At 35.6% G+C, this 14,670-nt stretch overlaps 1 protein-coding gene across 3 annotated transcripts in view; it reads left to right on the top strand.

Annotated features, from left to right (window-relative positions):
* The window catches only part of LOC145241359 (MAM and LDL-receptor class A domain-containing protein 2-like), a 201,350-nt gene that overhangs the window by 60,189 nt on the left and 126,491 nt on the right, over positions 1-14,670 (top strand). For all 3 annotated transcript variants that reach the window (XM_080104232.1, XM_080104233.1, XM_080104234.1), the window contains 2 exons: positions 6,496-6,828; positions 12,155-12,259. In XM_080104232.1, coding sequence (XP_079960358.1) covers positions 6,496-6,828; positions 12,155-12,259 — 438 coding nt within the window. The remainder of the gene's footprint in view (positions 1-6,495; positions 6,829-12,154; positions 12,260-14,670) is intronic.

Here is a 14,670-nt window from a genome sequence, read left to right as displayed (position 1 = left end):
AATGAATTTTATAACAGTGTACTTATTTTTCATAAACGATATATAGATTTTTTTTGCTTACACCTCCCATCCTTGTTTTGAGGGGGTTCCAAATATGCTTAAAATAATCATCTGAAACTGAACAAAACATATTGTCTTGTTGTAAGGGACAGGATTAGATTAAAAAAAAAACTTGTTTGAATACCTTATTTTGACATCTGAATATCAGAACTTCGATTGTGTTTAATTATCCCGCTTTTGAGTTTTGAAGTGTGAAATTCGGTGAATATGTTAAGCAAAATAAAACAAAACAACATTTTTTTTTTAATATTTATACGAAAAAAGCAATTTTAAAATCTTTGAGAAATAAATTAACAATTTTTTTAGCGAGCCGAATAATGCATGACCATTATTAAATAGAGAATGCTTTGAAGAATCGATACAAAAAATCGATAAATATTGTGCCCTTTGTGTTAAAAATATCATCATTTTATCGATCCCGTTTGAAAACGTTTGCCGCCTTTCGACTACGGTGGACCAAACGCGCTGAAATATTTTTTTTATTCTGCTTTAAATTGCCCCCCCCCATTTTGGGGAGCCTGGCCCACACACACATACACATTAAAAACCAAACTCATACAAATGGTCACCCATCTGGTATTGGCCAGCCTTAATAATACATTGAAATTTCCGTCACTGAAAAGTAAATTTTTTTTTGGCCTGTTTGGTCTTTGGTCTTCGGTATTTTGCTTTTTATCAAGTACAAATGTAAACATTGTCTCAAATTTACGCGAAGTAACTGGTTGGCTATATGAATAAGTGAAATTATTTGAAATCCAGGTACTTATATTATAATACTTTTCCATAATCTCATAGAAAATCACACTAAATCTTAGACAATAAATAAATAAATTAATTATTTCAAAAACCTTTTTCTTTTTAAATATTTATGTACGTTTTTTGTGCAAGACAAAAAATGTCAATTGTTAACTTTTGGGGAAATTTTAACATTTAAAATTTAGTTAAAAATAGTAGAAAAAGTTTTACATTATTCTGCTTTCTATATGATAAAATTCAGGGTTTTATCTTTCTGGAAAAAAAAGTTACTCAGAAATAATGGATTTTAGTAAATGCAATTTCGTTTTAAAAAACAACAACAACTTGATTTTGTGGCCATTTTTGGCGGTGTCTAGATTACATCCTTGTTTCAAAATACCGAGCGAACAGAAGTCAATACAAAAAATAAAAATAAATAAATAAATACCCTACCGTGAGAATTTCATGAAATTTACTGTTTTATTTCTTTTTTTATTATCAACTGTGTGGTTTTTTTTGTTATTTTTTTGGTATAAATTGTTTTTTATATTAATGAACAATTATGTTTTAGTTTTAAGGAGCAAAAAACAATTTTTTTTTATTCATACATTTTTCGTAAAAAGAAGACATGTATTTTTCTGTACTTGTAACAATTTTGAAGGGTTTTTGCTGTTTTTTTTTGCTTGAGTTTTTTTTTGGTTTTTTTTTTTGCATTTTATGAAGCAATTTTATTTTTTGGTGCTAATGCAGAGAGTGATCCGCGCTATTTTTTAAAAACGTATTTCCATGTTTAATTAAAGTTTTATGATATGTTTTTTTATTCAATTGTAAGGTTAAAGTACAAAATAGGTACAAAACACCCTACCCACCCCATGTTAAGAATGGCTTTTTAAATAATAACGTTACTATTTCAGCACGGATCACTTTCTGCATGAGTATCTTTTTTTTTCCAAAGAAAAGTTTTGTTGTCTTTGTAAGCAGCTGATAACGATGACAAATTTTTTGCCGAATGCATTTTAAACATTTCTTCATTTCCAGCGACTTCACGATATTTTCCAGCTTAGAATTGTTCATTATCCTTGTCACAAGAATAAACACTTGTTTTTCCAATGGATCTTATGAAACGCAATAAAACTCTCCCCTTTCTTTTCTTTTTCTTCCAATTTGGAGTCGTCTGCTCGCTCACGTCTCTTTTAACGATTCAGTTTCTCTTTGAATAAGGTCCCCCTTACATTTTCCGGGGCGGGGCGTTGCCGAGCGGGGTTCACGGAAAAACGGGATTTAAAATGCAGTAGTACTAGTACCGATATAAACCCATCCTCCAACGTAGACCCCTACTACCATGTCTCCTTCTCCAACATCAGGGGTCTACGTTCTAACTTTCCAGAGGTTGAAACCCAATTACAGGAAACGAAACCTGACATATTCTTTCTAAGCGAAACTGGAATAGGGCCGACCACCTCCCTACACCATCGCATTTATATTTGCCCTCTATCGCCCCCACAACAGCGGAGTTACTGTCTTTAAGAGTATATCAGAGAAAATTGACAACATCTTGTCTGCTCATCCCTCGGCTAACATTCACATTTGCGGTGACTTCAATGTCCATAATGTGGAATGGCTGACCCACTTAAATAAGACTGATGATGAGGGGAGGTTCTGTCATGATTTTGCCATTGCCTATGACCTCACTCAGATTGTTCGTGAGCCCACCTGTGTGCCCGATAGTACCGGTCAGTACGCAAGCCTTCTAAACCTTTTTCTATCCACTTCCCTTGAGCTATGCTCATGTCCCGTTCTATCTCCTCTGGGATCCTCCGACCACTGCGTTGTATCAGTTAAGATAAAAATGAAATATAATAAATCTATAGACGTATCTCTCCACCGTACTGTATACCGATACTCTATGGCTGACTGCGATAGCTTCCGTACATTAATATCTGATCTACCTCTGCATTCCATGTTTAAAAAGGATGGGTCCTCTATAGTATCAGACCTGACCGAATAGGTAATTGTAGGCATAGACCAATTCATACCATCCAAAACATTCCAAGAAAAAACTAACAGCCAGCCATGGTTCTTCCCTGAATGTGCTGCTGCGATCGCACACAGAAATCACTTTTTCCATAGCTACCAACGTAATAGATGCACTGAAACTAAAGCTGCTTTCAGGACCGCCAGCAACCACTGCAAAAGAGTAATAAAAAATGCAAGAGAACTATATGCTCAATCCGTTAAATCCAAAGTAGCTGAGCAGCGGTTTGGTTCCCACCAGTTCTGGCAAATAGCAAATAGGATCCTGAACAGAAACGTGCATTCTTTCCCAACCATTATCAAAGGACCAGAGGTCATCTTGACAGCATCCGACAAGGCCAAACTATTTGCCAAAAACTTTGCGGCAAATTCTACCCTGTGCGACGAAGGCCATCAACTCCCTATATTCCCTCCTATAACAGACAACACGTTATGCAACATACAAATATCTGTGTGTGAGGTCGCCAAGCTAATCAAGAACCTTGATTTCAGTAAAGCAACTGGTTCTGACGGTATTCCAATTATAGTGTTAAAGAAATTACAACCAGAACTTTCTCCCATACTTACCAAACTGTTTAAGCGTTGCCTTAAGGAGAAGTGCTTCCCAACATCTTGGAAAACCTCATCAGTATGCCCTGTATTTAAGAATTCAGGTGATAAGTCATCTCCCTCTCAGTAAAGACCAATAAGTCTCCTGTGTGTCATGAGTAAGTTGCTGGAATCCACAATAAATAGAGACGTAGTGAACCACCTCAGCAGAAATAACCTTTTTAGCGACACGCAATATGGTTTTCGTTCTGCTAGATCTACAGCAGATGTGCTAACTGTTATATCTCATAGGATTAGCGAATCTCTCGACAAAGGCTTCATTTCTAGAGCAATTGCTCTTGACATATTCAAGGCCTTCGATAAGGTTTGGAATAAAGGCCTTACTACACAAGATTTCCAGCTACGGTATAACTGGAAATGCTTTCTCGATCATTAAATCATTTCTCTCTGATAGGCTCATAAGAGAAGTGGTTGATGGGCAGAAATCAGAGGCCCACAGTATTAATGCTGGAGTCCCTCAGGGGTCCATACTGGGCTCAACTCTCTTCCTGATCTACATCAATGATCTCCCAAAACACATACTTTCGTTGACATCTATGCTGATGACACGGCCATCTATGGCAACGCATCAAAGGCCGTAAATGATGATGTTCTCTCTGATTCTCTCTCCTCTGATCTTGAGAGCGTGATACAGTGGGGGAAGAGGTGGTTAGTTATTTTTAATGCATCTAAGACCAAGCTCCTATCTCTACATCAAAAACGCTCTGATCCCCATCTGGCATCAATTGAAATGGATGGCTCTCGTCTAGGGGAGGCCCCATGTTTTGATAAGCTTATGGGTTTGACCTTTACTACTGATCTTAAATGGAACACATACATCAAGTCTGTGACCAAGGTCGCTGGGAAAATGGTGAGATCCTTCTACCGCTCCAGAAGATATCTCACTACTGATGCAATTCTCTATCTATATAAAAGCCAAGTACGTCCAGGGATGGAGTACTGCTCCCATATCTGGGCAGGAGCTGCTAAAAATAGCCTATCCTGCCTCGACAGAGTACAAAATAGACTTCGTGGCTTGGTGGGGGATGCCTTCTTCTCTTCCCTACAACCTCTTTCCGTAGCGAGCCTATCTTTGTTCTATCGTTATTTCCATGGCAAGTGCTCGTCTGAGCTCCATTCTCTGGTCACCCTCGCTAATCTTTTTCAAAAAACACCCGACTAGCTGAAACCATCGTCAATAATTTTCCCCACTCCTTATCTGTGCCTAAATCAAAACGTAGATTCCATGAACAAAGCTTCTTTCTTAGAACTGCACGCCTGTGGAACTCTGTTCCGCTTGCCTGTTTCCCTCCCGACTTCAACCTGGATGTCTTCAAGTGCAACACAAACAAAGGCCTGATGAACCGCCCCCTTAAGTGCTGACACTTTATCAATTCTCCAATACTATTACTACACTATCCCATTGATTACTGTACCCACAATAACCCTTATCCCCGAGTGGCCCTTAGGCCTTGACAAGTGGTGAACTCCATGTAAAAAAAGAGAAGAAAAAAAAATGTAATGCTTGAACACTAAAAATATAAATTGCATAGAAATATAAATAAAAATCGAAACATTTTTGGCAAGAGATAGTGGCAGGAGAAAGAATGTTTATTGAAAATCTCGTACAGTCACTTTTATTTGCTTTTTTAAGTTTTACATAAAACTTGTTAAATCATTAAGAAAAAGTAATCAATTAAGAAATTTATTAATCAATGTTATCGAAAACTCTACTCCCGTTATTCAAGAATATTTTAAATGTGTTGTTGTTGTTGTTGTTTATTGTTTCGAGGGAGATATAGTTTATAAAAAATTTAAAAAAATATATCAAAATTTATTTTATTTTAGAGGGGGGAGGGGCTTTAAAACTATATTTCCCTCATTATTTTCTTTAATTTTCTATTTTTGAGCGATTATCGAGACTCCGAAGATGTGATCCTCTGATATCGGATATATATATATATATATATATATATATATATATATATATATATATATATATATATATATATATTAACAATTCGGTTTCTTTTTGGATAAGCTCACTCAACATTTTTCGGGCGGTTTGCGTCGTCCTCCGGGCGCTGTCGAGTGAGACTCACGGAAAAAATGGAATTTAAAATACAGTAGTACTCCATTGTGTATTAACCGATTGGAGATCTTATTCAAAAGAATGGAGTGATGTTTCTTGGCGCCTTTTCCTGACACACACAGCTTATAAAAGAGGACGAGCAAATGATTTTTGTATATAGCCCGCTAAAATAGAGTCTGCCTTCAGGAAAATTGTCTTAACCAATCAATTTGGTTAATTTATTTAGGAATTTAAGTTCATGATGACGATTAGTTTCTCCGCCGTCATCAAAATGAACTAGAGATACCGGTAAACTGTTGTTCCAATGTTTGGCAAGCAATACGAATATGAACTTCTTGTTTTACTTTATTCGGGGAACATTTATGCCTTATTTCATCTGATTGCGTACTTTCTTGATCTGCCCTGTCTGTGAAGGAGACTTCTTGTGAGTACAGAACATGCTAAAACCATTGCTTGTGTAGTGGACGTCGTTAAATGCTGTCTACTACGTTGAGAAAGGCAAAATCAATGATCGAACAACAAATAAAGAAACAACGCTCACCAAAATATATGACTTACAAACCGCGTCAATTTATTACGGGCGACTGGTACAAGACAGGTTTGTAAGAAAGTTAGGGGGAGAAAAATCTCTACACGCTCGTACCGCATGACGTCACCAGATGATACAAATGATAGAGAGTGAGATAGACATACGGAGAGAAAGGAAGTCGATATCGCCACCTATCGGTTTAAACATGCAACTCAGGAAATAATGGGCGATAATTGTGTATGTCTCGAACTTAAGAGTGTTGTGCATTGTGTCCGTGTGTGCGCTGCGTGCTAGCAAGACTGAATAGTAGTTCGACAAGCGTCTATTCTTGTCTAGGAAAAATAGTTCACATTTTAGTAGAAACAGTTGATGTGCGAATAAAATACACATTTTTAAAGATTTACTAGAAAGTTAAAAAAAAAAAAAATGATTTTAATGTCGATATATTTGTTTTTAGGTGTTTATTTGTATGCCGAAAGTTCGTTCGGCCGCTGGGGTGATTTGACTAAAATTCGATTCCCAATAACAGAAAATGCAGACGCCAAATATTTTCGATTTTCATATCACATGAAGGGCAAAGACATTAATCGATTATATTTGCGATGGTATTATCGCCAAACAAGCAAGGTTGAGTGGACAGCGGTTGGAGAACAAGGAACAAGATGGAAAAGCTTCTGTACTCAAGTTCCCAGCGGTGTCCATACTGCCAGCCTCATTGCCGTCCGTGGATCGTCTCATCTCGGTGACATTGCAATTGATCATGTTCAGCTTAACGAAATAATATGTCAACGTAAGTGTTTTTGTTTTTTTATTTTTATCTTACTAATTTGGTGTTTCCATTGGTCATATTAGTGTTCATTCTAACAGTCTTAAAATTCTTTTTTTATGGAAATTACTCGTGACAAGACAGGAAGCCTCTTGATCGAAGGAGCAAACAAAACAGAAAAATGATTATTGCAAAGACAGGAGATGCCTTTTGGTCTTAGTCTAGAAAAGACCAAGGTTACAGGTTGGAGGAAAACAGTCAGCGGGAAGAGAACCCCACAAGAAGCTACTGAGATAGGAAGCTGTATTACACCGAGGTATAAAAACAGTAATTTTGATGGAGACCACTAGACCAATGAGTAAAACGAGCTGAAACAAAGGAAGCGAAGTATAAATCAGACAGTTGTGAAGAACACGCCATAATAATATTTATAATAAGACTGAGACTAGCTACATCACATCTGTGCAGGAAGGATTGCAGAGAAGACGAAAGGATGCGCCTAATGAAATTACAGATACGTTTCTGCACTTTATTAATTATCAATTTCGCAAATAATTCAAATAATGAAATGCATAAAGAACCATTCTTCAAATAGTGAGTGCGATTTTTTCTTTTCTTTTTTTGCAACATTAAGAATTGGATAAATATGACTCTGGTCTTTTACAAATTGAAAATACTTTTTCAAATATATGTTCCTTTTGAAGGAGCGGGCGGCATGCAAGCGACATTGTTTAGCTGATGGCCTCAAAGCGGTGCAACTGTTCTTCACATCATCAAGGCCCGAAGACCGCTCGAGGATAAGGGTTAATGACTGTACTTTGGCCACCGGGACAAAAGCGAAGTTATCGTTAATGGTAGAAATTGGGTAGAATTTGATAATTTTAGGGGACGGCTGAACAAGAAATTGTTTACATTGGACTTGAAGATGGCCAGACAGCTAGAAAACATCGCAGCGGAAGAGAGTTCCACTGGCGATAAGTTCTGAAAAGAAGCTTTGTTCATGGAATTTGTGTTTATATTTAAGCCCAGATATAGAGTGGGGAAATTGTTAGTACGATTGCTTCTTGTGAAAGTTTAGCAGGGGGTATAGATTGCAGCTCAGACGAGCACTTGCCTTGAAATTAATGATAGAGCAGAAACAAGCTAGCAACGTCTCTTCTGTTAGAAAGAGATTGCAGGGAGAAGAAAGATGCATCTCAAAGCTGGTTTTTATACTTTATAAAGAAAGAATAGTGTGCTCTGAGCAGATCGTCCCCAGAACTCCATTTTAGGACGTATCTGGTTCTTATACAGGTAGGGGATTGCGTCAGGAGTGAAATTACGTTATGAAACGATAAAACGACGCAACTATTTTTCTGGCGACTTTGGCCACAGATTTTATGTAAATCCTCCATTTCGGGCCAGGAGTGAAGGTCAGACACAGAAGCTTGTCGAAGCTGGGAGCTTCTTTGATATGAAAGCCATTCATATCAATTAGGACCAAATGAGGATAAAAGGGTTGGTTGTTAAAAGATATTCCTGTAGTAGTAATGTTCATTAGAGAAATGTAGTGAAGCTAATAGGTAGAATGGCCACTAACAACTGCATATATATATATATTATATACATATAAATATTATATTTTAATTAATACAGAAACTGAGACATGTCTATGCGAGTATTATGTTCTTTCTAAACCGTTCACTTCTTGTAAGTAAAAAAATAAATAAATAAAAATATTCGAGCTAAAGTTGAAAATAAAACCTAAAGACAGTGAGTCAAATACGATAACCATTAGCCCAGCGTGACACAACTTTATAAAACGCGTTTAAAACTACTTATTCTTAACGTAAGTAATCTGTAATGTAAACTATTCACACATGCGCGTACATTAAACAGTTAGCAAACAGATAAACATCCTATTACTCCCACGTACTAATTTTTCAATTCTGACCCTTTGGCAGCACTTTTTTTCGAATGAAAACAGATTAAAATGATTTCTATATATTTGAATATCCTATATACCAAATTTCAAGTCTGTAGATAAAAAATTTGTTGAGTATATAGGTTGAGAAGTGTCCTCACACATACATATTCTTACTTTTATACTTTTTTACTAGAAGATATACTCGACATTGCCCTGTCGTAAAATATCATAAATGTTATATTTTAATGAATGCAGAATTCTTATTTATTAAAATAGAAATAATGTAGGTGTTAAACGTAAGGTTAAATCCCTTAAAAAAACTGAAAAAGTAAAAAACGGAAAGAAACTGAGACATGTGCGTACGAGTATTATGTTTTTTTTTTTCCTAATCAGTTCACTTCTTGTAAGTGAAAAAAAAAAAATCAAACTGAGATCGAAGCCCAAACCTGAAGACAGTGAGGTCAGTACACGGCTTGACATGACCTTTAAATAGTTTTTTCATACTAACTCATATTTAACTGTCATAACATAACATAACGTAAGCTGTCATATTTCACGAACGTGCATACGTAGTTGTGAAACAACTGGAAACAGATAAAAATCTGGTAGCCTTCCACGTATCAATTTTTCAAATTTGATCCCTTAGAAGCCCCTTTTTTCCGGATGAAAACGGATTAAAAAGTTTTCTCCGTGTCTGAATCCTCTACATACCAGATTTCAAGTCTGTAGATTAAAACTTCATTGAGTATATAGGTTGAGAAGTGTCCTCACACGCCTCATTCTCACTTTTATATATATACTATCAGTTCAGTCCTGCTTTGCTTTGGGCCCTATGTACTGTTCATAACTTGCCCTACGTGTGGATACACTTTATGTAAGATTTCAAATTTTTACACCAAAATTTGTCTTAGTAATTTCGTAGAGACCGCAGAGGTTAATTTTTTTAAACTTTTACCCCAATTTTGACCCCTTAACATTTATTATTTTGGTCTCAAATCAAAATACAAAGTTTTAGCCATGTCCAAGTTACCTACATCTAAAATTTCAAGTCTTGAAAATTGGCGGAAGAATTTGGTAGAATCTACAAAGGTTAACTCTTTAAACTTTGACCTTTTGGCAGCCAAATTATCGTCCCAAAACTGATTAAAATGCTTACCGCATGTCTGATTACCCTTTATGTATAAATTTTAAATGTTTAGACCCAAAATTGGCTGAGTAGTTTGCTAGACATCGAAAAGGTTGAATCTTTTTAATTTGGACCCCTTGGCAACTCAAATTTTCGACCTAATCCGATCAAAATCTTTCCCTATCTCTGAATACCTTTTATATAAAATTTTAAATGTTTAGACCAGAAATTTGCCGAGTAATTTGGTAGAGACCGCAGAGGTCAATTTTTTAAAAAATCTATTTTAATTCCTTAACATTTATTTTTGAGGGCTCAAATCAAATAAAAAAATTTGATCCATGTCCAAGTAACCTACATTTAAAATTTCAAATGTTTAGACCCAAAATTGGCGAAGGAGTTTGGTACAGTTTTCAAACAATCCCCTATTCAAGCCCGGGCGTACCTCACCATTTTATTTATTTTTTTTTTCTTATTAATGAGTTCAACTTACGATAAAAGAAGTGGTACAATTTAAAATCGCCTCAAATCATTTATTCGTTTGAATATTTTTAACCTAAACATTAATAAGAAGTGACTTTTCCAGGGGATTTATCATCAAGCCCATATATAAGCTGACGTGCTGTTGTAAACAAACACAGACGGAATTTGGTGAAAGCATTATTATTATTATTATTATTATTATTATTATTATTATTAATAATAATAATAATAATAATAATAATAATTTTTATTATTTTATTGATTTCTTTTTTTATTTTGCGAAAATGTTTTCTCGTAATATATGATATTCAATAGACGATTTGATTCTATAATAATACATGCGCAATCTGCAATACAATGATAGAGGTTGAAAAGACGACATGATTCCATTTCCGTTTGATAAAAATTGGTTTTCTTTTTTTGTTGTTGTTACAAACTATCTACTAGTTAACCAGTTATTTACAAATCCAAAAGCGATAGGAGTCTTCTCTTATGTCTGAAAGTGACACAATGTTCAACGAGCGAGATCGGAGATGCGTCGCGGTACAATTCATGCTCTATCATTGTATTGTACGGTCGGACAACGCCGAGCTGCTAGCTAGTCAAGTTATAGATAGCAAAAGTCGTTATTGTTAATGAATGAAGATTTTTTAAACACAATTTTTCATTTTCATGATGAAAGTTTAAATCGGCAAAAACTTGCATCAAGCCAAGGAAACGTTGTAAATGAATGATAGTTCAAGAGTTCTTAAACGCCATAGTGAAATGACCGTGTTTTTATAAAGAGAAACTAAGTACACGTGTTAGTTTCGACTGGCGCCTCGTGCGTTTAAGTATGTGTGAATGTTCTTTAACTAGCGGGGGATGGCGCCCAGCCTTCCCCGGTTTTAAAATATGCTGAAATATATTTTAATTAATGCAGATTTCGTATTTATTATTACAAAACCGATTCTCTATTGAATATTATGATATAATATATAGTACAGATTTCCAAAGATTATTTTTGAAGATGACTTGGATGCCATCAGCTAGAATCGAAACCAAAACATTTAACACTCCAGTTGCGTTCTCTACCGTTTCAGCTATCGACAGATAGATAAAAATATTTAAAATCAAACCACTTCAAGCTATGAATAAAATTGGGCATGCGTAAAAGTAATAGAAATATGTCGGTAAGTTAAAATGAACATTTTTGCGTTTGAATTTTCCGCCATATTACTGTACGCGTTATTCATCCATCTAAAAATATTCGTCCACTCGTTATCAACCATCCTCATTGCATGATTACTACTTGTTAATTACAGTGTTATGTGACCAGTAGTTTAAGTGCTTATCGGTTAAATATTTTCACACACGTACACATACGTTCATCTACTGTTTTATTTATATTGATTATATATATATATATATATATATATTAAGTAATGTGATTGATAATTTAAAATTTAAAAATCAAATTATAATTAAATTAAAAATCCGTTTCATAAGAAGGAACAACAACAAAATAATTGATAATTGATTTTGTTGTTGTTCCTTCTTATGAAACGGATTTTTAATTTAATTATAATTTGATTTTTAAATTTTAAATTATCAATCACATTACTTAATATTGTATTAGCTCTAGGACATTTAACTATCGAGCTTATTATATATCTAAATTACAACGAGCACTTTCTATTTCCTGTATTTTAATTAAACTAGTAATTTCACTGTTACATTAAAATACACTCAGCTCTTTAGACTATTGTTCTAATCTCCTTTAAATTATATATATATATATATATATATATATATATATATATATACTTTTTTTTTTCTTTTTTTTTGTTTTGCTTCAGATCCGTTCGCCTGCGAATTTGATGTAGGAATTTGCAACTACGACTTAAAAACCAGTGATGGCAATTACAGTTGGAGAAGAACTTCAGATTCAAGAAGACTTGCGGGTAAACACGATTAATCAATATTATACATATCGCATACTACAGATAAACGCATGCGTAAATATAAGATATTACTTGCATTGCCTCTAACAAAGCTTTCATCGGATGAGAAGTATCATTAGCACTAGCTCGGAGCGTGTCTCACGATACTACCAGCTATGACACTATCGTTTCCCGGGGAGAGTTACGGGTGTTAGACACGATATCGAACGATAGGCACATGGAAACATCAACACAACGGGTTGAGATGTCGTCGGCTATAACCGGATGGCATGGGTCGCTTCTTGTCTTCATTGCATCGTACAGGCATCTTTCCATCGTCGGCATTACTGGCATGCTGGAATTTAACGCTTATATAAAAATAGCGAACAAATGTATTTTTATAAAAATACGATTTATTTAAGATTTAACAAAACCATACGCATGCTATGTCGCGTCCGCTAACCTCAGAATCCAAGCCTCAACTATTTTAAAACAATAGGATTATATTTAATTCTCTTCTTTTTTCATTGAAATAGAGAGAAAGGGAATGAAAGAGAAAAATAGAGAGAGAGAGAGAAAGAGAAAGAGAAAGAGAAAGAGAGAGATGTTTCATCACCCATATTTTGTTTTTAAAATTATAATGTCAACATAGCTTAACTTTCATTATGCACTGGATTCAAAAACACTTGTCAATCTTCGTGTGCCACAGTTTTAACCTTTGAAAAATGTGTACTCACTGAAATGTGTGTGTTTTTTTTTTACACGGTGGTCACCACTTATCAAGGCCTGGAAGCTACTCAGGGATAAGGGTTATTGCAAGTACAGTACGTTAGTGTGGAGATTTGATGAAGTGTTTACTTAAGGGGGTTGTTCATTAGGAATTTGTTAACGTTGGACTTGAAGACATCCAAGTTGTAGTCAGGTGGGAAGCAGGCAGACGGAACAGAGTTTACCTCCACATAAGTGCAGACCAAGTTAAGCACAAGGTTCATTAATGTAGAAGCCTCCAGCTGCCTCAAAAGGACCACTCTCCATTGTGCCACACCAGATATTCTTAAATTGCCGTCACTCAGTGACATTGCCATAGTAATGCTGACGCAAATAAAACCTTGTCTTGTATCTTTGCGTATTCTCTATTGTATCATGGGAACATACCAAGATTAAGCAAAAATGCAGAACTCAAGTTGGCGATGAAACCTTAGCATCCGACATCGATAGGGAGTATAATGGTTTTCCAGCCATTTCTGAGACATTATTCTCGTAGATATTTATATTTACCGAACTTATTCTAGCGTTTCCACTATAAACTCTCCTTAAATGGAACTGTTAATTAAATGGCGAAAACTTTCTCTGAATTAACGAACGAAACATTAATATCTGGACGCTGATTTATTAATGTTATTTAAGTTTGAAATACAAACTGGTGTTTTAAGTCGAATACTTCAGTCTGTGCAGCCAATGAACTTTGAACTATACTCTTCTTTAATGAAACAGATCTTTTGGTGACATTGACAGTCGCACATCATATCTTGAAAGCATCTGCCACAATCTCAAATACAGAGTTAAACGATAAGGTTGAAAAGACGACATGATTCCATTTCCGTTTGATAAAAACTGGTTTTCTTTTTTTTTGTTGTTGTTGTTACAAACTATCTACTAATTAACCAGTTATTTACAAATCCAAAAGCGATATGAGTCTTCTCTCATGTCTGAAAGTGACACAATGTTCAACGAGCGAGATCGGAGATGCGTCGCTGTACAATTCATGCTCTATATCGATCCAAGTTATACCAACAGGACCGTTGCCAGCACCCTCAAAACGCATCGCTAGATTGGGTGTGGCAGCAGGACTCGACGCCGGCCCACAAGTCAAAAGAGACCCCGGCTTGGTTTCAGAAAGAGTGCTACGACTTTGTACCGTTCTCTCACTGGGTTTCCTCCTTTCCTCCCCCCATCGACCTGAACCCGTTGGACTACTTCGTTTGGTCATCACCAACATGATCTCAATCGCATCTTTGGCCTTCGGGACAAGATCAAAGTGTAGTATCTGTTCCGGCAGATACTACACTTAAGATAATTTGTACCAGTCAATGGAGGGGAACCCCTCTATACTGGGACAATTATTATTTTTGGTAACCAGAGTGACCCCTTTTAGGGGAGCTGGTTTTTACCTAGCATTAAAAACGGCCTTGTGCCTAATTTGCTCAGTGGGGGAGCAAATAAATACCATCTAGTGAGAATATGTTTGAGACTGACAGATTTCTATAAGTTCTTCATAAGTAGGATGTAGTTACGCATCTATGCTGGTAAGATGTCGTAAACTATAAGTATGAGGAAACTTATTTTCAGGCGTTTCTGAATTGTCGACATGAGGATTGGTTATTCGTATTATTTGGATTTTTTTTACTACTGTTCTCATATTGAATGTCATT

The sequence above is a fragment of the Euprymna scolopes genome, chromosome 20 (assembly GCF_053919585.1).
Source record: "Euprymna scolopes isolate OS-2025 chromosome 20, ASM5391958v1, whole genome shotgun sequence".
Classification (NCBI taxonomy): Eukaryota; Metazoa; Mollusca; class Cephalopoda; order Sepiida; family Sepiolidae; genus Euprymna; species Euprymna scolopes.
This window is presented reverse-complemented; position numbering and strand designations above follow the sequence as displayed.